Source organism: Peromyscus californicus, unplaced genomic scaffold (genome assembly GCF_007827085.1).
Source record: "Peromyscus californicus insignis strain IS unplaced genomic scaffold, ASM782708v3 Scaffold_7__1_contigs__length_154581171, whole genome shotgun sequence".
Taxonomy (NCBI): Eukaryota; Metazoa; Chordata; class Mammalia; order Rodentia; family Cricetidae; genus Peromyscus; species Peromyscus californicus.
In genome coordinates this window covers 27308475-27334431 of record NW_026294595.1, presented here as the reverse complement: position 1 = coordinate 27334431, position 25957 = coordinate 27308475, and the positions used below count along the sequence as shown (strand labels likewise).

At 44.3% G+C, this 25957-nt stretch overlaps 1 protein-coding gene across 3 annotated transcripts in view; it reads right to left on the bottom strand.

Moving 5' to 3' along the window:
• Window positions 1-3294, bottom strand: part of Epc2 (enhancer of polycomb homolog 2) — a 114739-nt gene extending 111445 nt beyond the window's left edge. Inside the window, exon 1 of one of the 3 annotated variants that reach the window (XM_052724161.1) lies at window positions 2843-3294. In XM_052724161.1, coding sequence (XP_052580121.1) covers window positions 2843-2995 — 153 coding nt within the window. In that variant the 5' untranslated portion in view covers window positions 2996-3294. The remainder of the gene's footprint in view (window positions 1-2842) is intronic. The other 2 variants (XM_052724160.1, XM_052724162.1) reach the window with 2 other exon arrangements.
• Window positions 3295-25957: the final 22663 nt, after the last annotated feature.

The following is a 25957-nucleotide window of genomic DNA, read 5'->3' as shown; positions in this document are numbered from 1 at the left end:
CAATACTGAAAAGAGTATTCAACAAACATTTACCAAGCATATACATTATGTGCCAGGCACAGTTCTAGGCACTTGGAATATATAATGAACAAAATCAGCAAAAGTCATGACAAAGATTATATTCTAACAAGAGAAAAATCTAAATAATAAACTAGGATTGTTTCCCACGAATTTCTTAAACACTTAAGGTAACAAGCAGTCAAATATAATGGTGTCAATAGAAGCAGCAGCAAAACCAAGTAACTACTAATAAAAAAGAAGAGTCTGAAAAGCAAGGAGCAAGGCAGAGCAGAGGATACAGCTCAGTGGTGGAGTGTAGAACCCAGGGCTCTAACCCAAGTGCTGCAAAAGAAAATAAAGAAAAACAGCCAAGCCAGACAGAATTAAGAGATGAAAAACAACTGACTTCTTAATAACTTAATCGTCTGAGCAAGTCAGTATCAGTTCTGAAAGTTCTCAGAATTATAAAAATATATAATTTACAAAATTTCTAGTAAACATAACAGTACAGATAACTCTGGGTTCTGTAAGAATCCTAAATATGAAAGAATGGGAATCATGACAACAGGGTTTTGTGACAACTAAGGCAAGGGTTTGAGTTCCTGACTGCTGTTATCAGTGAGACCTTTTAGATTATCTATAAAACAGAAAAATGTAGCAACTCACAAGGCTGTTATTACTAGGACTGAGATAATTATAAACCAGGAAAAATTCAAATGTCTAGTAACAAGTACATATGGATTGTATATTAATTACAATATTATTCAGCAATAAAAAGGAATACATGATATATGAAACAAGAGAGACAATAATAGTATCATGCTGAGCAAAAGAAGCCATACACACATGTGTATCCTCCATTAACACAAAACTTCAAAATGCAATGCTAATCTCCAGTGAAAGCAAGTTGGTGGTTTCCTGGAATTATAATCCAGGGATTAGCTACAGAGGACAAGAACACTTACTGCAGTTGGAAATGCTTCTTATTCTTGGTTGTATACATTTGTGAAACCTCATTAAACCTTTACTGTAAACCGGTACATCTTCCTGAACTTACATCTCAGAAAAGTAGATTTAAAATTTTTATATTAAATATACATAGAATTCTTAGAACAGTATCTGAGATCCAAATATTCGACAAACAGTAATAACAAAAACAATAACTACCACTAGACAACAATAATGAAGAAAAGGCAGAACAACTGATAGCCCGATTTTCAGGTTTAGAGATAAAATAAATTACAGCGTTTTAGACTAAGCACCATGAGGAGCACTTCTGGGACCGAGACACAGGACAACTGGCAAACCTTAGACAAAAGACAGCAAACATAAAGAAAAGAAGAAAATGATGTAAAGACACTCACTCATGTGTCCAAAAGAAATAGTTACAAGAAAGATGTGGCCAGCAAAGACAGCATCATGCCACCAAAAGCAAACAATATCTAAATTACCTTATCAAGACACTGCCAGAAGGTAGCTCAAAATTGAGTCAATGACTACCTAAGCAAATTTCTCAAACACGACTAAGCTTTAAATCTTAGGCATAAAAGCTGGGCTTTTTTTTTTAATTGAAGGTTTATAAAGAGGCCCTATTTTATCTTCTACTGAAAATGTTAAGTCAGGTAATCAAACACCAAAGAGAAATGTGATTAAGTCAAAGCACCAACACAATGAGGTCAGAATTCGAGCAGCCAATCAAAGGCTTAAATGCATTTCCTGCACTATTAATAGTCAAAAGAGAAAACCAATCACAGAAACCTTCAGCTTTCTTTTGACAGTCACAGAAGCAAGAGAACCAATCCACACACACCCGAGGTTGACAATAAGGCGGGACTGAAGGTTCATTGAAGAAATTCTTCAGGGTGCAGTTACTATGAACTTCTCACGCAAGTAACAACACTCCAGAGTCGTAAACACTGTCAAGTCAGAGGAAATTCAATCTTGGGTAAAATTTAACCCCTGGAAGAGGGAAGCAGCATTTCTGCCAAAATTTTACCATCCGGTCAAAAATACAACTGTCAATGTGGACGCACCGAGTCTTCAACTTGTCAATGGCCAGCTCGCATGCTACCTCCCCGGGCAGTGCGCCGGGCAGCGTGGGCCTGGAGGCTGGTTTCTAGCACTCGGGACCCTTCCTAACGCCGCACAACCGAGCAGGGCCAGCCCGGCAGGCAAAGCCCGCGCACGGGTTAGGGGACACGCTAACGCAGGGTCCGGCTCGGGAGTTGCTACCCCGGAGCCGGGTTGCAACTGCCTCGTCCCGCCGCACCTCCTCCGGCGGGCAGCGCACACCATCACCCTGCTAGCACAGACAGACCATCCTCGCTCGCCCTGCTAGCACGAAGGCGTTTGTTTTGAAAGAGCTGTACGTTTCCTAAATCATTTCAAAGGCGCTCTAATGCACACACCAATTTTAAAGTGTAATGAAAATATCGCCTAGCCAAAAGACCCCCCCCCACCACCCCACCCCACCCCCTTGTCAATCAATTAAGCCCGCGCCCGGGAAATGTCTACAAGGTAAACAGAGGCCGTACGCCAAGTGCGGCCAGCGCATCCCTGCGCCATTCCCGGCCGCTGCTTACGGCAGGGCCCCCTTACGGCAGCGTAAGCGGCGCCGAGAGCTAATCACAACACTGGGACGCAACAACATGGCGGCCGCGGGCGGGCGGGCGCTGCGCCGGCCGACAGGTTTACGCTACTCCGCCGGCGTAGGGTCCCGAGCGCGCAGCAGCAGCGGCGCCCTCCAGCGAGCGTAGCGCGCTCTGTGAATGGCGAGGCCCGGCTGACAAAGGGGAGGGGGGGAGGAGGGAAGGGGGGGGGTAATAAACACTCGAGTCCCTACCGATTCCTCCTCCTTCTCCATCCCGGTGGGCATCTGGGGCACGGCCCGGTTGATGGAGACGCAGTCGTTGAGATCAGGCATGTCCTTGCCGCGGTAGATGGGCAGCGGTTTGGCGGCGTCCAGCGCCCGCGCTCGGAAGGAGAGTTTACTCATTGTCTCCCCGCCTTACAGGAACAGCCCGGGCGGCGGCGGCGGCGGGGCGGGCGGGGAGGGGGGGGGAGCACTCCCGCCGCCTCCTCCACCTCCTTCCTCAGTGCAGCGCGGCCGGCCCGCTCCTCCTCCTCCTCCGCACTGCCCCCGGCCCCAGCATGGGCGCCCACCCCGCCCAAAAAAAACAGCCCCCCGCCGCCCGCGGCCGCTTCCACACTCTAGATCCGCCGCTCGCCCGCCCGATCCGCTCCCTGCGCCATGGCCAACATGGCGGACATTACCACAGCGGCGGCGAGCGATCCCGGCAGCCCGCGCGAGAGCGCGCCCCCGCCGCGGGGACGCGCGTCGCCCTCTCCCTCCCTCCCTCCCTCCCTCCTTCCTCTCCTCTCTCTCTCTCTCTCTCTCCCTTTCCCTCCCCTGCCTGCCCACCCACTCTCTCCGGCGCGGCGCGGCGCGGCTCGGCGCGGCCAGCTAGCCGGCGACAGCGAGCCGAGTCCCCGGTGCCCCTCGGCCGGCCGCTCGGCACGCAGGCGGGGCGGCAGGTGCCAGGTGCGCTCGGCCCGGGAGCCGGAGCTGGCGCCTCTGCCTCCGCCGCCGAGCCGAGCCGAGCCGAGCGGCGGGCGCGCAGGGCTCCCTCGGGAAGGCGCGGCGCTCGGGACCGCCCGGCCCAGGGGCCAGGAGGCCGTCCACCCGGGGCCACCGGCCGGGGCCGCCACTCGAGCCTGCACTTGGAAAGCTCTGGGCTCCGGGGGCCGCCTGCTGCCTGCTCCGCGTCCCGGGTTTGCGCATCCCGGGGAGGTACCGAAAAGTCCGTGGCGTCTGCCCACGCCGAGAGGCACAGCCCTGCTGCGTCTCGCACCCTGAAAAATCGGGCACACACACACACCCCCGACCCTTAGTCCAAAAGAGCGCTCCGAAGTTAGGCACCCTCGCCTTCACCGGGAGGATGCTTGGGGTAGCCACGAGGGTTCATAGTTTGAGACTGCGGGGCGCAACAAGCGGACTTGCACCTGTCATCCAAAGTTCCCTAGTTATTTAGTGGATGGTAGGTACTTCTCTGATTTGGAAAAAAAAGAAAAAAGAAAAGCCAATTCTTAAAGATTCCATTTGAAATCTTTGGCCAAAGCTAGATGTATGTTAAAAATATATATATTGGGTTACTGTAACGACTCAAAGAGTTTAATGAAGTTCTTGAATCCAATTAACTTGCATGTTACTATGTTACAACTGTTGAATAATTAGCAGTAAGAGTCGTAAATACTTGAAGAAACGGGCAGCTGAAAAGATTATAGTCCAAAAATATATAGATAAATGCTTGAATACTTGAAGAAGACACAAGATTGAATACTTGAAGATTACACAAGAGCGTAATGCGAGGGTGATTACCAAATGACATCTACAGACAGTTGTTGTGACCTGTCAGAGAAAGGAGACAGCTTTGGCCAGAAGTAGTACAGTAGTATCTCTGCAAAAGGAAGAATCAAATTGACTCAATTAAATACAGCTACTATTGACACAAATCTCTTTGTTGCCTAGATTCTTAGTCTTTACGCATTACAGGTTTCTGAGAAAATTCCCACAAAGTGCAACAATTTTACCATTTTCTGACCATTGACAAAAACCCTACCTAGCTCAGAAAAGGGTAGAAGGTTTGCTACAGTCCAACTGTAAAAACTGATTTCTCCTGTCATTTCTTAAAGTAGCAAAACTGTCTGTCTTCATTGCCACCCACATTTTTTCTACTTCCTTCTCTCCCTGCCTTTTCTACCCCTCTCCCTTCTCTCTTTCTTTCCCCTCTGTCTCCACCCTTCCCTTTGAAGGCAGGATGGTGAATGTGAACTTCCTCATAACATCTAAATATTCTAACCAGTTTGTCCCACCAACGCTTTGGAGCATTCTTCAGTGAGCTTGTATTTTACATCCACTGTTATTGGGAACAATGCACACACTGTGACTCCCTTCTTGTAAGCAATACCTTTCTCATGCTTGTGGGCATGTCCTGCTCTGAGTGCTACCCTCTGGAGTAGTTCCAGTCCTTTGTAAGGAAGAACAAGAAGTTCTCAGATGGGGGTCATTACTGAGTGTAGGCCTGAAAGACAGGGGGAAAGAGTGGTTGAAAAAATGAGTCACCCAGGCCTTTTATCTGGATGCCCGGCCCTTCTCAAGCTTAGAAATGATAGCTTTCTTCTAGTCTCTCTGCTTAATGTTACACTCAGAAAAAGAAGTGTGAACATCGTGTGTGTGTGTGTGTGTGTGTGTGTGTGTGTGTGTGTGTGTGTGTGTGTGTTTCAAGCAGTTGAAGTCCACTTAATTCTTAGAGCTACATACTCCTCATAGGGAGAAATACTGTAATTTTTACTAATAGGGAAACTGGGACTCAGATAACTTGTCAAGATCCAATACTACTTAGTGGATCCCAGAGCTGGATTCAAATGTGGGTCTAGCCAGAGTCCAAAACTCTGTTCTCACAGTGGCATACTTCAGTTTCCAAGCTCTTTGGTTTATTACCATCCAAAGTTTCTGACCCAAAGTTCATTAATGAAAGTCTCCAAAGTTAATTAGTGAGAACTTGTAGCCAATGGCAAGAATGGCCATCACCTCTTTCATCACTACAAACCTAGTTCCAGACCTAACATGGGACAGGCTCTCGTGTGTTTGCTGATTGAGATGAAGTCATCATATCAGCTCCACGAAGAACTTCGGTACCACTGACCCTATTCCACCCCAAGTTGGAGTCTGAGTGCCTTCCTGGCCTGGCATGGGGCTTGGCCATGGCTGCTGATTTTTCCTCTTTGGCCTGCCCTGCCCTTCAGATTCTTTCCTTTGGCCAGCAGAACTTTAGAACCAGCGAGAGCATCTCGGAGAAACTTTTTTTTTTCCTAATGTAAACTCAACCATGGGAATAGTTTTTACATCATGGTTGGTTTGCTGTTGTTCTTTTGCTTTGAACGTGTGACAGGTTTTTCCCCAGCGGTCCCTTTTCTTCTTGCCTTGCAGGCAGTGGTTACAGAGCTCAGAATACAGACGTCACAAAACCCTTTCACCTGAGACACAGTCGGTTTTCCCAGCTGCTAATTCAGTGCCCAAACCCAAACGCCTGTTTCACATCTGGAAAGTAGTTTTTATTTGTCTACAAATACTATTTATGGTCAACTTTACTTCTATTTGTTGAATACTTTTGTTTGTTAGTGCTAAAGGCACAGATACCTTTTCAACTTTTGAAGTAAATCCTCTTAGGAAACGTCTTTATCAAAATCTGTTTCAAATGGTTATGCAGCCTAGCCTACTCTAATTTCCATATGCAATGCACATGTACAGCCATCCTAAAAATCAGTCTACTTCAAATATATCCTAGGTCAATCCAAATGACAGTCATCTCGTCTAGCAAATGGAATATATAAACGCTAAGAATTAGAACCAGAACCAGTTTTATAGCCATATAAAAATACACAAATTAAGTAACTGTAAAAAAAAAATTGAAATTACATGTCAGTTTCCATTTCCCAGTACCACAATCAGGGCTTCCAAGTAATAGACAAGTTACTTTTTGAAAACAGCCTTTAAACTAGTAAACACAGTTGCTATTCAGTGATTTCAGGGTTTTGCAAATGTCACGTTCTTTCTAATTGACTCCAAGTCTCAGCAAACGCAACTGAAAGTTAATTGGGTTGGTATGTGAACTGCATCTCCACCCTTCCCCCCCATGTTCCTAGGAATGAACCTAGTACTAATAAAGCGTCCTTGTTTCCCGGATGTAATCTGAAAGTGGGAGTCTGCATTCATTACAATCAACTGGAAGCCGTCCTGCAGTCCCGGTGCCCTTTATGAAGGGAGCTCTTGATCTTCTGAGATATTGGGAGAGAGACAGTACTAAGGGGACACCTGACAAATATCTCCGTTCGCCCCTTCACTTGCCACTGGGAACGTGAGACAGTAAATAAAAATCTGTAGCTGTGGCTCAGTCACCGGAGCAGCATCTCCTCTCTCAGACCTGGTTGGAATCACAGGGTGCCACCTTGTGTATAAGCTGACGATTTACTTCCCAGCTCCACCGAGCCTCCAGACAGACTCCAAAATAGTCTGCCCCAAACCCCTGCATTTTATTAACCAAGAAAAGATGAAACAGATTAATTGAAGGAAACAAATTTGAAAACACACAACTCCAGAGTATCTACAACCCTTGATTTTAAATCTGACAGCCTGTCTCATTTGTCTCCCCACCCCTGACCGGAAAACACACCCAATGTCCCACATATGGAATAGATTGACACCGTACACTCAGGCTTTTAAGTGGGGGAGGGGGTAGAAGTAATTAAGCTCTTGTGATGGGGCTAATATTTCTGACTTGGATAATTATCTGTGTTCTAACATGTGAGTGAGTGAATTACTTAATTTCAAGACTTTGAATTTCTTAGAAGCACTAGGTTCTATTCAGCTGATGAATATGGTCCCACTCACTTTAATAAAGCATGATAGTGATGTTTGGAAAAATGAATTCAAAACAAGGAAATACAAGCAATGTCCTGAATGGTAAAATAGGATCTCCTTCAGTGCTGCTACTTGAGGGAAAAAATCTCTACCTTCAGTACTGCTCCCATGTAGCTAAGGCTACCACCTGGTGCTGTGGAATAATGCTTTTGTACACTGGTTTAATAAAACGCTGATTGGCCATTAGTTCAGGCTGACTACTGATGAGCTCTTACACTTAAACTCAGCCCATTTTTGTTAATCTATATGTTGCCACGTGTTCCATGGCTCTCTACCTGTGTGCCGTTACATGCTGCTCCCTGAACGACGGGCTGGAAGTCTCCTGACTCAGTCTTTCTCTTTTTAGAATTTTTTTTTTGTCTGTTTATCCCACCTATACTTCCTGCCTGACTACTAGCCAATCAGTGTTTTATTAAACCCGTGTACAAAAGCATTATTCCACAACAACCTGGACTCACGGAGCTAGTGGCACCTTCTGTGTTACTCCAATAGGGTGTAGGAATGGAGAACCTGGGGCTTTGCTGGAGGTTGTGGGTGCACACCTGCTGTTGCTTAGGTCTCCCATAACAGGCTCATCTTAGCTGTCTTCCCCGACTTCCTCAACTGGCTCATCATTTTCTCAAGCACCCCAGGAAGGTAGCTGGGAAGATGTATTCATTTATTCATGTTCTCCCTCTCCTCCCCGTTCCTGGTCTCCCTGACCACAAACAGGCTCAGAGCACTCTGCTCTCCGGGGTGGAAAGTGTGAGCCGAGAGGACTATTGCTAGGAAACCCGGTCCCAGCTCTTTTCAGCCCAGCTCCCCTGCTCTCACCTGTTTTGTTTTGGTTTGGGTTCTGAATCTCTCCCTCTAACAAAGAGCTCATGTTTACCACGTAAGCACAGATTTGTGAATAAAGTATGCAGCTGGAATCCTGAATTAGAGAAAATGGTGAACTGATTTAGTAAGAGCCATGCCTTGGTGAGCCTATTGTTGTTCTAGAACAAAACAGCTCATTTCCTATGGTACTGGCATATTGAGAGCCCCCTGAATTCCACAATGACTTCAGGAGGCAGAGAGGAGAGCAACTTTGTATCTCCAAATCAAAGGGGCCATTTACTTACCTTTCATCAGCTATTAGAGGTGACTTTGCTGGAAAGAAACACCCCACTGAAATAAAACATTAATTATTTACATTTTTACTGGCATATCTAAACCACTCACTCACCTTATTTCAGAAAGAATTTCATGTTGCTTTAGAACTTAGCTAACTTATACAGTAGGATGGCATTTGAACTCTAAACTCGTAGCATCCTGAAATGAACATGTCAGCTTCACAGTTCATGGTGTCCATTAGATAATGTGATTAATAGGTTTTTTGTACCCCCAATAATAGGTTTCTCTGCTGAGGCAGTAAGCCAAATCAAGCTGAATTAAAAAGTAGAAGACCAGGTTTATTCTGGGCAAAGCAGCTCCCAGGTGACTCTTCCAGCTCCCAGAGATCGAGGCAGGAGAAGGGGCAGGAGAAAATCACATGGCCCATCTAAAGGAGGGAGCTTAAATATCCTGTAAGTATGGGGTAATGGTGTGTCCTCCACAAGCTGGTTTGTGCCCAATTATAACACTTTAGGCGGGGATTGGGTAGCTAGCAGCTTCAGGGGAGGCGCCATCACAATAGCCAGGAATGTGGAACTGGACTTTTTGGTGGTTTTTCTGAGAGGGTGGGGTTTGGAGAGAGAGATAAATGAGGCTGAGCTGGAGAGTCCAGCTGAACATTCCAATCTTCTTGGATATATGGGCACTGGTTCAAATCTGGCTACTTCCTATTGGCATGGGATGACATGGGGAGGGAGAATTGGGAGTCGGTGGGCTCATGTTCAGCCAGAAGTATGGGTGAAGAAGCATTCGGTTAACTGGAGACCTCAGGAATCCATTCTGGGAGGAAGAGGAGAAGACAATTGCTAGGAGAAAAAAAAATAGACTATTACCACTGGCCCTATGAACAGGGCTAGCCATAGGAAGAGTAAAGACAGCCAGTAAGAATGAAATGGAGATGTGCCCTGGTTGTATTGATGAAGTTCTTCAGACAGTTTGTGGAGTGGCTTGATATTAGTTTCCACCAGGCCAGATTCCTTGATACAGTAGCAGCACACGCTCCCCAGGAACATTCAGGTGTCTGTAAAATAGTTGGAACAGATTTATACCTTGGTATCATAGTAAAGACTATGACTTTGGGTTAAAAGGCATGAACACTTTTCTTATGTCGAGAGAGTCTGGTTTTAGCACAATGAAATGCACCTCTTTAGGTCTATATTTAGAAGACACCAGAGGAAATTTAAAATCCCGAGCTTGTGACTGAATAGTAAATAGTCAGTGATCTACCAGTTTATCAGAACTCCATTCACCAATGCCAAAACTCTGAACCTCTGAAATTCCAGTGTAACAACAGCATAGAAAGGGAACAGAAATCCAAAACATCTTTACATACCTTAAACCATTTACAACTTGCATTTATATATGTTAAATCATCTTCTGTGTTCCTTCAGTGGAAAGATACATCCGAAGCCTGTTGATCATTTACTATGAAGCCTGTGAACAAGGCAAACCTGTCTGTATTTTTAACAAGAAACTTAACTAATGAACTACCAAAGTGGTTGTAGCCTTGAGGTGCTGGTCAGTACCCTAGTCATCAAACACATCAGATCTGAGAAGGGTAAATATCACCTGAGTAAGCAGAAGTGCTGAACAAGTAGCTTCCAAACTTATTAAAAATTACTGGCTACCTAGAGAGCTACTCCGGGTTCCTCTGTGGACGTTGGGGACAGAGGTCCCAGGGCAGTATCAGTCTTCAGTTGCCAGCTTCAGAAGATCTGACAGACTTTTCTATGTAGTAGGAGTTTGGGGGACCAACCTCTCTTGTCTTGGCAAAGTAGGGAAATCAATTCCCTAGTTTCCTGCTTGTTCACAGTCTGGACAGGGTCTTGGCAGCAGTTGAGGTGAAAGGTGGTTTTTTCTGCTCAGTGACTGCATTTGCCACATTTAAAGCAAGCTCCAGGTGAAAGTTCTTCTGTGCCTGTCCATCTTCTTTGGAGGAGATAGGGATGCTTCCAGGAGCTGGCAGATCTCTTACCATGAAAAGCTTTTTTATTAAACATTAAATGCCATATTCTCAGATCTCTGGAACATTTGAGGGCCATTATTTGTTAAGTATGTCTAAACTAGACAAATGTTATTTCTAGCTATTTATTTTAGGCTTAGCTTTGAGAACATACACACACATATACATACAAACATATATATACATATATATGAACATATCAAAGAAGTTGATCCTTTATGAGGTGACTGATGGTTAACTTGTATGTCTTATAAGATTAGTATTTTATAGCTTTATCCCTGTTAAGGTTAGCCTTAAAAAAATAACTTCTGAATGGAAGCTCTTTTAATATCAAGATAAGACTTTTAACTCATAAACACAGTCCATAAAGAGACTGGGGTCTTTTCTGGTCCTTTTATAGTACACCATTATAGAACATAACAGTTTTCTGTATGACTTAGTTTACCAAACTAGCTACAGCTTAACTATGTTAGTAAAAGCAAGGTTAGACATACAAAGTCTGGCTGCCAGTAAGATACGTCCCTGTACATGAATGTACGGAGGTGCAGCTTTAATACCTCATTAAAATAGCATTGTTTTAAGTCTTATCTTTCATAAACCTTGTTTTAGGACAGGACAGGAATTAGACAAAAATCCATCCTAATCCAAAATATCTTGCAGACCTATTGTCTCCTTGGTAGGCCCACTCCATGTGGTCACCTTTAATCAAGATGGTGGTGGAGTCACATAACCTCCCTCTTCTCCAAGCTTAGTCAAAATGGTGACGGCCCACATGTCTGTACTTAATTAAGATGGTGGCAAACCACGTGTTGTTTCCCACGAGCAGTTCCAATTTGGAGTTTTAAGTTAACTTTTTGTTACAGATTTTTAGCCATACCCAATTCCCTCTGCTGTTTTTTTTAATAAGGTAGAACAGCATAAAATAATATTATTTATACCCAAATGACGTATGAATCTCTGTCATTGTATCAGATTCAGTGGCCAGAAATCCCAGAGGCAAATTCTGAGCCCAGGCAGCTAGTTGCAATAGTAACAGCTGAGCTATTACCCACACACATGGAAAATAGTAAACCCAGGCATCCAAGACCAGTCAGAAACAAGCATGCAGTGGCCACATACATTTACACACCCAACTGAGCCTGAAGTAGTTCTGTGTGGCTCCATGTCCACAAGAAAACAGACAGGCACAGATACATACATACATACAAAATAGACAGAACTTTTCTAACAGTGAGACAAATAAAACTTTCCACGGGAAACAGACTTTGTTACGAATTATATAGATTTTTAAACCATGTCAAATGAGCCAACTTACAAATCCTGAAGTAAGAGTTTACAAAATAGAGCAGCATGCAAGAAGTCACAGGAATAAAAGATTTTTTAGGAGTGAGGAAGTAGAGCCTTAGAGGTTAGAGACTTTGGAAGTGTAGCAGAGTAAGTTTAGGTAGAAGATATTTGGGAACCCTTTGTTTGTGGCGGTAGTAGTTGTTAACAATTTGTGAGAATTTGGAAATCACAAGTTCGACGATTTTGGCCATTGATTTGTATTGAGGCCATGCTGTTGTAATAATTTCTGAGTCTATGGAGGAAGAGAGAGAGAGTCGCAAAGTGGAACACTGTGCAAGTGTGCTCCTATAAGTTCCAAGAGGAAGTTGAGAGTGAAAAGGAGCTGTAGGACTGCAGGTGGAACTGAGAGACAGCATAGTGGGTCTGCAGTCTGGCTACAAGGTGAGAGAAAGCCAGGAAGGAACAGAAGATAAGGGAGATGTCCACATGGGTCTGCAGGCCAAAAGAGCCAGAGCCACGTGGAATACAGTGGCCCAGAATTTAAGCTATGGATCTCCCAGGCTGCTGGGGGAGGGGAGAGAGCACGAGAGGAGATGTCCACATGGGTGCAAGAGGCTGAAGGAGCCAGACTAGCACACGTGTCCACGTAGAAAGTAACGTAGGAAGAATTGGACTCTAAAATTCAGAATTAGATTCAGCCAGACAAATGGTCCATGCATACCTTATTGGGGGGCCTGATCAGCAGATGCTGTAAGGGATAACAGGCATGGGTTGGGCACGAAGCAGCCAACCTCTCCAGCTCTGACTCCGATGTTTTAACAAACATACGGATGGGACATTTACGGTTTAGGGTGGGAAATCAGACAGAAACAAACAAAAAGGACGGATCTGTTGCGGGTAGAATCCCAGCATGACCAGACAAAATGCCAGGAGAGCCTAGCGAGTAAAAAGGCAAAGTGGGGACCTTTCGGCGGGCTCTGCCAACGTATGCCACTAGGAGAACACATTAGGAACAGCAGAGTTAGTGCAAAGAGGTTCATTGTGGGGGTGGGGAGAGTGAAAGGCCGTCTCATGGTCAGAGATCAGGCAAGAGTGCAGAGCTCAAAAACCCTGGATAAGGGAGCGCAAACCATTTGTCATATGGTGTAAGACAGCCCCAATTTGGATAAATTTTGCAGTAGACACCCCAGGGGTGACTGGGGATCGGATTTAGATCCACAGTTGCCCATTTCCAAGCCTGTGCTGGAGACCGAAGACGAGAGTGGTCGAGTAGCGGGTGGGTGTGGGGTTGCCTTTGGGAAGGACGGCTCCTCCACAAAGGTCCCAAGGAACAAAGATGGTCTTTGCTCCAGAAACAGGTCAGACTTGCCCCTGTGCGGTTACAGCTTGGCAGGAGATACTGGGGGTCTTGACTCAGAAGGGGTCTTGACTCGGAAGAGGCTGACTTATTGCGAGTCAAAAGTTGATCCTGTTTGGCAGAGAGAGAGAGATAAAAGATAAGTGGCTGGGGGATGGGTCGGCCTGGAGGGGAAGACTCAACTCCTCCAGGGCTTCTGCCACCAAAATAATAGGTTTTCTGTACCCCAATAATAGGTTTCTCCATCGACACAGTAAGCCAGATCAATCTGAATTAAAAAGTGAAAGATCTGCCGGGCGGTGGTGGCGCACGCCTTTAATCCCAGCACTCGGGAGGCAGAGCCAGGCGGATCTCTGTGAGTTCGAGGCCAGCCTGGACTACCAAGTGAGTTCCAGGAAAGGCGCAAAGCTACACAGAGAAACCCTGTCTCGAAAAACCAAAAAAAAAAAAAAAAAAAAAAAAAAAAGTGAAAGATCTGATTTATTCTGGGCAAAGCAGCTCCCGGGTGACCCTCCAACCCCCAGAGATCGAGGCAGAAGAAAAATCACATGGCTGAACTAAACGAGGGAGTTTAAACACCCTGTAGGCATGGAGAGATGATGAGTCTCCCGCAAACTGGGTTTGTGCCCAATTATCACTCTTTAAGCAGGGATTGGGCAGCTAGCAGCTTCAAGGGAGGAGCCATCACAATCGCCAGGAATGTGGAACTGGACTTTTAGATGGTTTTCCTGAGAGGGTGGGGTTTGGAGAGAGAAAAATGGGGCTGAGCTAAAGATTCCAGCAGAATGATGATTACTCGGGATGTTTACCACTGCTCTCAATCAGAGTGTCCACAAGTAAACAGAACAGTTAAATGGTGTAACATTATCTCAACAACATCTTTACAGTAGACACAACAGGGTACCCTAGTGCTGTTTTCTGCAGTGACCTTCCAGATAAACTAGGGGATTAAAATGAGTCCGGGATGTCTGGGGCTATGAGCACCAGCCCACACAGGCAGGTTTCAGGGTAAATGGACACCACAGCCCTCAGGCAACCCTTCATGAATGCATTTTCCCTCTGCTGTTTCTTGATAAACTGGATTGGGCTGAAAAATCGGCTCTGCTCTTTTCACCTGAAGTGTGGCTCTTCTGAGTGTCCAATTACACTCCTGTACCTCCAATGACCATGTAACAGGGGATAGAGTTAGCATTCTTTTGTGAGAAGAGCTTAACAAGTACCAATGCTTCTTCTTGCCGTGAGCTGAAGGTGTGACCCCCGGCAGGGCCAAGAGGCAATTTGACCCTGGATCACTAAGGTAGGTATTGCCGTCTCAGGTTGGATGGCACTGGGGGATGGGAATGCTCTGAAAATGTTCTTGTATTTGCCATGGAAAGTTTTGGAAGCCCACCAGACTGTGCAAAGGATAGTCGTGAAGAAACTGAGTTCACAGTGCCCACTTCTCACTTACGTACCAAGTCCTCATCTTCTACGCTTCCCCAGTCTGGCAGCTCTTGCAACTGTGGGCATTCCCTCTAAGACAGATACACAAGCCTGTGCCTACATATAACTTAGATCCACCATCTTCTAATAACATAAATAGACCCGCAAAGATGGGGGATTCTGGCCATAGAATTCATGTTATTAGACTTGCCTAGTTTTAAAATCAACCATAATACATGGCAATTGCTTTAACCCACTGAACCATCTCACTGGCCCAGAAAACTACATGTAAAAGTTTTTTAAAGATTTATTTGTTTTATATGTATGGGTGGTTTTTGTGCATGTATGTATGTGCACCTGGATGTGTGGTGTCCTTGGAGGTCAGAAGAAGGCATTGGATTCCCTGGAACTGGAGTTAGAAATAGCTGTTAGCCACCATGTGGGTGTTGGGAATTGAACCCAGGTATCCTCTGTACAAGCAACAAGTGCTCTTACCTGCTGAATCATCTCTCCAGTTCCTAAAGCCCATTTTAGGCATAGAAGTAAGGCTGGAATTTTTTTTTCTCCAAAATATTCCCTTAATGGAGAAGTTTCAACTAATTCTCCAGTACCATGTCTGCCTATATGCCACCATGCTTCCCGCCATGATGATAATGGACTAAACCTTTGAAACTGTAAGGCAGCCCCAGTTAAATGCTTTCTCTTATAAGAGTTGCTGTGGTCACGGCGTCTCTTTACAGCAATAGAACACTGACTAAGACATCTCTCTAACTGTCAGCCAAAACAAACCCTTCCTTTCTTAAACTGCTTCTTGTTATCTGTATTGTTGCAGAAATGAGAAAAGTAACTATAAAAGGTTGATTTAAAATTTAAAACTTAACAAAATGAAACCTTCTATCCGTCCACACCCTTGCTTTAATACCTCCTTCTCTGCGTCTTTTTGGTCCCTATCAACTAGTCAGATGTAGGGATGAACTAGTCATACCATGGTGACCAAAAATGGATATAGAGCTTTCTTCCTCATAATCCGAGAACTCAGGTAGGGTAAGGCAGGAGGAGGGCAAATTGGAGGCCAGCCTGGGCTGCATAGTAAGACCTGTTTCAATGGATGGATGGAGATGATAGATAGATAGATAGATAGATAGATAGATAGATAGATAGATAGATAGATGGAAGGCTATGGAGATGGTTCAATTGATAATAGTGCTTGCTAGGCAAACATGAGGACCCAGCACCCATGTAAAAAGTCAGAGATTGTGGTACATGTCTGTAATTCCCAAGCTGAGGTACTGGGTACTGTTAGCCAGACATTTTAGCCAGTTGGAGTTTCCAGGTTCAATGGGAGTCCCTGTTTCTAAAAAAATTAGATAAAGGAAGCTAGAGAGATAGCTCAGTGAGAGCACAGTCTGGTCTTCCAGAAGACCCTGGTTCAATTGCCAGCACCCACAGGGCAACTCACAACTGTCTGTAATTCCAGCTCCAAAGGATCTGACGCCCTCTTCTGGCTTCCTCAGGCACCACACACACAGCGGTGCACAGACATACATACAGGCAAAACATCCATAGACATAAAATAATAAAAACATTTTTTGAAAAGATGAGGTGGAAAACAATAGAGGAAGACACTTAATGTCAACCTATGGCCTCCACATACACACGCACATCTGTGTGCATATACTATTGACACATACAAGTGCACACACACACATACATATATAGACACAAAGAAACACACAAATATTCATGGCTCAGCAAAAGTGATGACCTTAGAATTTTTGAATAAGAAAACTATATCTTTCTTAGAGAAAAATCATATATTTATCAGAGACCCACTTGTATCTAAATCCTGAACCAGGTTCTCTAAGAAGTGGTTCTCAACCTGTGGGTCACAACCCTTTTAGGATGAGGTCAAATGACCCCTTTACAGCAGTTGCTTAAGAACATCAGAAAGCACAGATATTTACATTACAATTCATAATATTAGCAAAATTACAGTTATGAAGTAGTAACAAAAATGATTTTCTTGTTGAGGGTCATGATAACATGAGGAGCTGTATTAAAGGGTGGCAGCATTAGGAAGGGTGAGGACCTCTGTTCTAAAAAGTCTGATTTGCCAAACATTATATTCCAGGTTGGGAAGTCACACTTGTTGCTTTTGTGGAGGAATTGGTTTGATTCCGATGCTGAGACAGCAGTCTGAAACCATCTGTAGCTCCAGTCTCAAGAGATCTGACATCCTTTTCTGACCTCTGAGGTTACCAGGCATGCATGTAGTACACATACATATATAGGCAGAATACTCATACACGTAAAGTAATAAATAAATCTAAAAAATGTTCCAAAAATTTTCTCCCACACCTATGAGAAGAATCATGTGACTTAAGAGCAGATGTGAGGGAAGGAATCTTGTCCTTCCTACCTTCTTTCCCTCCGTTTTCTCCCCTCTCCCATTTGCTTACTTATTGTGTGTGCCTCTGTGTGTGTGTGTGTGTGTGTGTGTGTGTGTGTGTGTGTGTGGTGTGTGGTGTGTGTATGTGTGTGTGTGTGTGTGGTGTGTGTGTGTGTGTGTGTGTGTGTGGTGTGTGTGTGTGGTGTGTGTGTGTGGTGTGTGTGTGGTGTGTGTGTGTGTGTGTGTGTGTGGTGTGTGTGTGTGTGTGGTGTGTGTGTGGTGTGTGTGTGGTGTGTGTGTGTGGTGTGTGTGTGTGTGTGTGTGGTGTGTGTGTGGTGTGTGTGTGTGTGTGTGTGTGGTGTGTGTGTGGTGTGTGTGTGTGGTGTGTGTGTGTGGTGTGTGTGTGGTGTGTGGTGTGTGTGTGGTGTGTGGTGTGTGTGGTGTGTGTGTGTGGTGTGTGTGTGTGGTGTGTGTGTGTGTGTGTGTGTGTGTGTGTGTGTGTGTGTGTGTGTGCGTGCACGTGCGTGTACCACAGTGCTGCAGATGCAGACATCAGAGGACAGCTTGCAGAAGCTGGCTCTTTCCTCCCACTGCATGGGACCCAGGGATGGAACTCGGGTTGCCAGGCTTGCAGCGGGCACCTTTACCTGCTGAGCTATCCCACCGGCCCTTCTCCCTCCTTTTCTTTTTTCCTCCCATCGTTTAAAAACCAAACATTTTTATCAGCTTTTTAATTGATTTATTTGTTTTGTGTGTATGCGATCAGAAGACATCCTGTGGGAATCGGCTCTGTCCTTCCACTCTGTGGGTTCAGGGGATTAAACTCCGGTCTTCAGACTTGGTGGCCAGTACCTTTGCTGCCCTGCCATCTCACTGTTCCAGATTTTAGTTTAGGAACTTCCAGAGCTGATTTTAATAAAAGTTTCTGAACTGCAGCATAAGTAGCTCCTGTTCAAAATCAGAAGGAGATGGGACTTCCTTGAAAAGACTCATCATATAGCTCATGGGCCGGCTTTTTGTTTTTCGGGGAAATAGACGACCATGGTCACAAGAGGCATAAAAAAAAATGGCATTAGCAGAAGTCAGGATGATGTATCTGCAACATATAGGGAGGACTTCTGAAAGAATTGGCCCATGGTTTTTGAAAATGTTTGTCTGATTGTTTTCAACAATCTGTCAGATTATATATGCCCTAATACATTGGCTTGCATGTCCACTTTACTTTAAGGAGGAACCAAACATCTCTGGAAGTCAAGCCTGATGACTAAATTAAGCAAGCCATTTCAGTGGATGCCTGGTCACTTGTTGTTGCTGCTGCTTGTGTTTGTATTTTAAAAGGACGTTTTGTTTGTTTTTGCAAGAGGGTGTCACTGTGTAGCTATGTAGACCAAGCTGGCCTCTAAATCACAGAGATCCATCTGACTCTGCCTCCCGAGTGCTGGAGTAACACAGGTCAGATGTGTTTATTTATGTGTGTGTGTGGTCTGTATTTCTGTGAGTGTATGTGCATCTGTGTGTTCATGAGGGCCAGAAAAGGGCACTGGATCTCCAGACCCTGGAGTTCCGGGAGTTTGAGGGATTCCAGGCTTATTCCATGGTACAAGGATCTAAGCTCCAGGCCTTGTGATTGTGCAGCAGGCTCCTAACAACTGAGCCATCTCTCTGGGCCCCTGACTTTTCATTTTCCTGTCATCAGGGTCAACGACTGGTTTACTTACAGGGTTTGTGACTAACTCCAAATGCCTTTCCACACTGAGTCCCAAATGCAGTGAGTTTTCCCCAGTCTCCACTGTGAAAGAGTCTGCTGTTGGGTACACACACTGTGGACTTATTAAGTCAGTCCCCAGGTCAGGTGTGGTGGTGGCACATGCCTAGAACCTATTGCTTAGGAGGCAGAAGCAGGAGGATAAGGAAGTCAAGGGTAGCCTAGGACATGAGACCCAGACTCCCAAACAAACAAACAAAAATAAAACACAACACCAAACTAAAAGCAAAACAAAAACTGTAGGACCCTGCTCACTGACCCTCTGACCTCTTAAAAAACAAACAAACCGATATTTATTTATTTATGACTTTTCTAGTGCTGAGAATTGAAGAAGCGTCTCACACATGCTAGGCAAGTGCTCCCTCACTGAGCTACAGCCTTGGTCCCTCCCACTTTGTCCCCTTTTATTTATCACTGATAGAAATAAATTCAAAGGAAAATTTGAAATATAAGGCTAGTAGTAGGCTTTGTTGGTTTTACCAATCTTCTGAATCCTAAGAGGTAAGAAAATTCCCCAGGCTGGAGCTTAGTAAAATAAAACAAAACAAAACAAAATAAAATAAAATAAAATAAAATAAAAGAACAATAAATACCCTGCTTAGCACCATGCTTTTTGACAAGATACTTGTTCTTTATTCGTTTTATGAATTTATGAATAGCTCCAATGTCCTATTTATATAAACTTGAGTCAAGCTTGATGTCGTTTGTTGATTTTAATATAGCTGTTAAGTCTGTACAGAGTTCATCACTTTAAAGCCACTTACTTTAATTATAAATAATTTGTTGTTATATGAAGAATAACTATAATTCAAATACTCAGAAGTGAAATGTTAACGTCTTTTTCTTCCCCAAACCAAAGATTTGTATCATACCCTGAATGAACAAATGCTGTCAATGGTACAGCTAATAGCCCAAAGCCAGCCCAATTATTGGCTTCTCTTCTGCTCAACCAGATGACCTATGACAATAAATTCCCAGGGTAGCCATGCAATAACATACAACAGAGTTACTATCACAGCAGGCTCAGCTAGGTACAGATACAACATGACCACTTATGAAGCAGGTATTGTCCAATATGATAGGAAATATGATCACTGCCCAACAGGCCCTTCCAACATGGTTCCTAAACCTAGCCGTCTTAGGGTTTCTATTGCTGTGAAGAGACACTATGGCCATGGCAATTCCTATAAAGGAAAAACATTTAATTGGGGAGGCTTATATTTTCAGAGGTTTAGTCCATTATCATCGTGGTGAGACATGGTGGTGTGCAGGCAGACATGGTGCTGGAGCAGGAGCTGAGAGTTTTACTTCTTGATATGAGGGCAACAGGAAGTGGTCTAAGACACTAGGTGTGGCTTGAGCATATATGAGACCTCAAAGCCAGCTGCCACAGTGACACCCTTCCTCTAACAAGGTCATACCTACACCAACAAAGCCGCACCTCCTCAGTGTCACTCCCTTTAGGGACCATTTTATTTCAAACCACCGCTCTAGCCCTGACTAGAGTACCAGGCCACTTGTGAGCATCAGAAATGCAATACTATTTCTAGAAACAGTTTGATGAGGACATACCACAGAATACCTAATTCCCCAGTACACTCAGGTGCCAATATCCTGGAGGAGGTTCACTAGCATAGCAGTTTCTATCATAGAATTTGGGAACAGGCATAGCAAGGATAAAAAAAAAATTACAAAAAATTATCCTGGATGCTAAAATTATTCTTATAATGCACACCTGCCTCTGTTTATCTTGAAGTATTATGTAAGAGTAATATAGCTTCTTTAAAACATTTTAATTACATTTATTTATCTATTTTGTGAAAGGAGGGTGTGGTGATATTTTATTTATGTTCTAATAAATAAAACTTATCCGAGAATCAGAGGAAAAAATGAACCACTACATTAAACATAGAGGGCAGGCAGTGGTAGCACGAGCCTTGAATCCTAACATTCAGGAGGCAGAGATTCATCCGGATCTCTGTGAGTTCAAGGCCACACTGGGAACAGAGCCAGGCAGTGGTGGCACACACCTTTAATCCCAGGACTTGAAATCTCATGTCTTTGCTTGGGAAGGACACATGCCTTTAATCCTGGGAAGTGATGGCGGGAAGCAGAAAGGAACATAAGGCGTGAGAACCAGGAACTAGAGGCTTTTAAGCTGTTCAGCTGAGATCCATTCTGGGTGAGGACTCAGAGTCTTTCAGTCTGAGCAAACAGAATCAGCTGAGGAGTTGGTGAGGTGAGGTTGGCTGTGGTTTGTTTTGTCTCTCTGATCTTTCAGGTTTCTCTCCAATATCTGGCTCCAGGTTTTTTCCATTAATAAGACTGTTTAGCAATTTGAGTTACAGGAGGGCATGCATGCTATGGCGTACATGTGGAGGGCATAGAACAAACTGCAGGAGTCAGTTCTCTTTTTCTACCAGGTGGACCTCAGAGCTCCGATTCAGGTCATCAGGTTTGGCAGCATGTGCCTTTACATGCTAAGCCAACTCACCAGCCCAATATAACTTTTTTTTTTTTTTATGTGCTACAATTCCAGCATGAAAAATGGGCACTGTAGATAACCCCCTCACTTTGAACCTGTGGACAAGACATCAGGGGACTCCCAGTGGGACTGCAAGCATGGCAGGCAACATTCCAACTTTTGCCAAGTGCCCATAAGAAAATGTCTAATGGTGAACAAGTGACCCATAATCAGGAAACATCCCAGCAAACGGACTGCAGGAAAGAGCAGGACACTGTTGCGGTTCATCAATTTCCTGCATGCCCAGCTCCAGTGCCTGTGGCAGAGGAGAAAACACATTTGACATTACCATGCTACTGTTCTTAGAGTGGATCCTTTTGATGAAAGGTGCTATGTTTCGGGGCCGCTTTGATGTGTGTGGAAGCACACCAACATCTTTTCAAAAGTAACGGTTACCAAGCGTTGTATAGAGTTAAAAAGAAAAGCCTTTTAGGCAAGGAGGTGAACTATTTTTTCCCCCCAGCTTTAAAGAAGCAAATGGATTTTAAAATTTGAATAAAATAAAATTTGAAATCAAATTAACAAAAAGAGGAGTAATTATTTTATCAAAAAGCTTACTCTTAAATCATGCTGTTGCCATGGATGCCAATTTGGCTAATCTGGGATGTGGCCCAGAATGAACATTTCACAATACAGGTGATTCTGCCTCAGAATAGTTTACACTGTCTCATTCTTTGGTTCCTCTTTCATGATCATTTTTTTCTTTTCTCTAATTTTCATCTTCCTCTTATTTCTCTTACGTTTCTTTGATCTCTCTCTCTCTCTCTCTCTCTCTCTCTCTCTCTCTCTCTCTCTCTCCATCTGCTCCCTTCTTTTCTTTTCTTTCTCCTGGAATAGAAGGAAGATGTCGAAGGAAGGGGGCAACAGGGATGGGGAGATTGGTGGGAGAGACCTGAGGAATAAGGAGGAAGGAAACTACCAATGCCATCAACCTCACGTTGCGCTCTCAAACGGTGCACGGCCTCTCTGTGTTCCCCATGCTCCTGTAACCCGCATACACTCAGACCCCCAATGTGTCAGGCATGGTTAGTAGAGGGAGGCCACCAGAGGCCAGGGAAAATGGGTGTGGACATTGGATTAAAGCCTTCAAATGTCCAAATGTAGTTCTTCCAACGAAAAGAAGCTGCGTTTAAAATGCCCAGAGCGAAACTGGTGTTAAAGCAGCTCTGTCTTCACTTCCCAACAGTCGACACTCCATCTCCATCTACTCGATGGCCACTTGCTTCTGTGTGCTTCTGCCATACAGAGACTTGCTCAGATTTATTTTTCTAACACAGTAAAGTAATATTGTTCGAAGAACCTTGACCTACGAGTCTGAGGAAGCGCATCCACACCAGCCTCTAGCACTAGCTAACCTTGGTCCTTGGTATATCATTATCTACAATGCTCATTTTGGTGCTAGAATTATGCAAAATTAAATTATATTAATCTTTTATAATGCTTCAAGATAAACAAGATCAGGTATGCATAATGATAAGAATAAGTAAGCTCTTATTATATTTTAATATTTTAAAGATTTGTTTTTAATTTTTAATTATGTATATGTACACATGAGTGAAGGGGACCTTGGAGACAAAAGGTGTTGGTCTCTTGGAACTGGAGTTTCAGACAGTTGCAAGCTGATGAGGGTAGGAAGTAGGAAGCAAAGGGAAGGTATCCCCAAAACCCAGTGTAGGTCTTTCCCTGGCATGGCCTGGAGTCCTTGTTGTCAATCAAAAATGATATGCATGCAAGACTCAAGGATCATATGGGTTTTCCAGATATCTAGACTCAGGTGTTCTATGCCTGGGTGACTTTATGTAAGAGATTCAGCGGCTTCCTGTAGTGTGACAAAACTTTTCCTGGGGAGATGCAAAACATATCTACTCATCCGGGATAAGGAACCAACAACAGATGACGTACAGATGCCACCAAAGTCCAATTTGGTGAACCAGTGAGTTTTTAGGGTTACTTACAGGAACATGAATGAGGGGTTACTTACAGGAGGAGAAATGGCTCAGAGACAGCTACGTGAGTCCTCCCCCAGAATGGTGACAGCTCATCAAAGCTGGGAACCTGGTGCACACTGCATAGCCTGCAGGCAGCTCAACAGGTTGGAAATGTTCTTTCCAGGTGCCTTAGTTGGTCTCAGCCTCTTCCAGGTACCTTGGCTGGTTCCTGCTAACTCAGGGCAGCTGGTTTGAACTCCGAATCTTCTGTGCAGCTTGGTTTGTCAGAGCGTGACCCTTGGCAGTCTTTTTTTTTTTTTTTTTCCAGACAGGGTTTTTCCATGTAGTTTTGGTGCCTATTCTGGATCTCGCTCTGTCCGCCTGGCTCTGCCTCCTGAGTGCTGGGATTAAAGGCGTGTGCCACCACCGCCCGGCTCCCTTGGCAGTCTTTATTTCTTACTGTTTACCCCTGTTGAGGGATGAGACCTGAGAGATAAACACTGCTGATAAATGAGGCAGACGAAAGTCTCATGCAATAGCCAACTTTATTCAGAGCATCAGACAATTTAGACTCAGGGGGTTAAGAAAATTCACGTGATGGCTGGGTGGTGGTGGTGCACGCCTTTAATCCTAGCCCTCGGGAGGCAGAGGCAGGTAGATCTCTGAGTTTGTGGCCAGCCAGGTCTACAGAGTGAGTTTCAGGACAGCCAGGGCTACACAGAGAAATCCTGTTTCAAAACAAAATAAAATGGAAAAAAAAGAAAGAAAATTCACATAAATTCTCAGAGTTCAAGCTGTCCAAAAAACCACATGTGGCAAAAACATGCTTTTTCTATAGCGGTATAAACATTTAATTCAATAACATCAGCAAGCAATAATGAGTCATCTGAAGTAAACTCACTCCTCTCTGCTACACCTGGGGGGGGAGCACAAAAACACATTCCAAGAACAATTCTGTGTTTTAAAGAAATTGAGGTCACAAGACCCTGTTTCTCACGCGACCCAGAATTCTTCTTGCATGACTCTATTCTAGGACTGTGCTCCAACACTTTGGAAAGGAGGGGCCTAGTGAACCTGGTGAGTTTCAGGGTATTCCTGAAGCTATTTTCAGTTGTTTACCTGGCTATCTTAAAGCTTCGCTGAAAGTGGAATGTTTCAGTCTCAGAGGAAACGGCTACAGAAGAGCTCTCCATGAAAACTAAAAAGTAAACTAGCTGAACATCTTCACATTATCTTAAGAGAACGTTTCTGCTTTCGGTCTCAGAATAGAGAGGAGATATCAGCGAGTATGGAAACATTAGAATGTTTCTCCTCCTGAACATCATGTCCTTGGGACTGACTCTTCTCGTCTTGTTCCTTTATGCCAACATTGGTAATGTCTACTATACTTTCCACTAAGTAAAGCTTTCTATGAAGTTCTCTGAGGATTTACAAGTAAAGGTGTTTTTTCTTTTGCTGTCAGTTGCCTACTATAGGACATAAGATGTATATAAACGTAGTTGACTACACAGCAACATGCAAAGTAATAGGTGTCATATGGGACATGCAACATTAAAAATAACAGGAGAAAATTATGAAGAGATTGCTTCTAGCTGATGGGTTTGGTGGTATTTCAGAGAAACCTAAGAGAGGAAATTCGAACTGAGCTTTGAAAAAGCTGTAAACAGGTAGATATGGGCAGCAAGTTTATTGTTGGCTGAAAAAAGTGTGTGTAAACAGCATACACAGGAAGGAAGGATGGAGTGCATTCCAGACTCGGGAACCCAAGGAGCAGAGCAGAGTTAGTACAAACATCTACAAATAAACCAGTGATGTTTCCAGTCTAGGTTCTGCCTATTAATGACTATGTCACCAACATGTTTAGTTTCTTTCATTTCCAGCTTTTGTTATTGCAGATGGTGGAATAACCATCTGCCAAAACCTCAGAGTTATTGTGAGCATGAAATGTAGTGAAGCCTGTGAACACTCTTCAAGTTGTTATGGTCTGAATGCCCCTCAAAACGCCTGTGTTGAAACTTAATTGCCAACATAATAGCATTTAGACTTCTCGGGAGTGTTGCATCTTCCTTCCTGTTGCCCAGCAAATCATTTGTCTTGTGGCATTATTTCCCCATGAGCAGAAGCTCTGCCTGGACTCCATGATCTAACTCTACTAGTCCTCTACATAGTGGCTACACCTATCCAATCTTGCCCTCCCTGTCTCCACAGCAGTGTCAGAGTGGCCATTTTGTGTGTTCTTTTGGGCATGCCTTTCCTATATTTCCTATGGGCCACGCAGCCCTCCATAAACTCTCCCTTCTTGGTCACATCTCCCCTGGTGTCCACTTCCTATGTGCTGGTGCATACCACTGCCTCTCAGCAGACCATGCTCTTCTGGCAATTCCTTCTCTGCATTGCCACTCCCTGGATTTTCTACTCAGTGCCCTTACAGTGCCTCCACCATCAAACCATAACATCAGCTCCTTTTCCAAAGATACCTTGACGGTGATGCTGCTCATCAGTTGGCCTTGGTGATTCAGTTCCTCTCTCAACACTTGACCCACAATAAGCTGTTGGAGCATTTTCCACACACATTGTCATTGTTCATTGGTCTCCACATCAGATACAGAGTCCTCTGTTGTTGTTGTTGTTTCCAAGCTATGACATTTACAACAGTTGGACCTAATAAATACTTGTTAAATAGGTTAACAATGTTAGACTTGTACTTC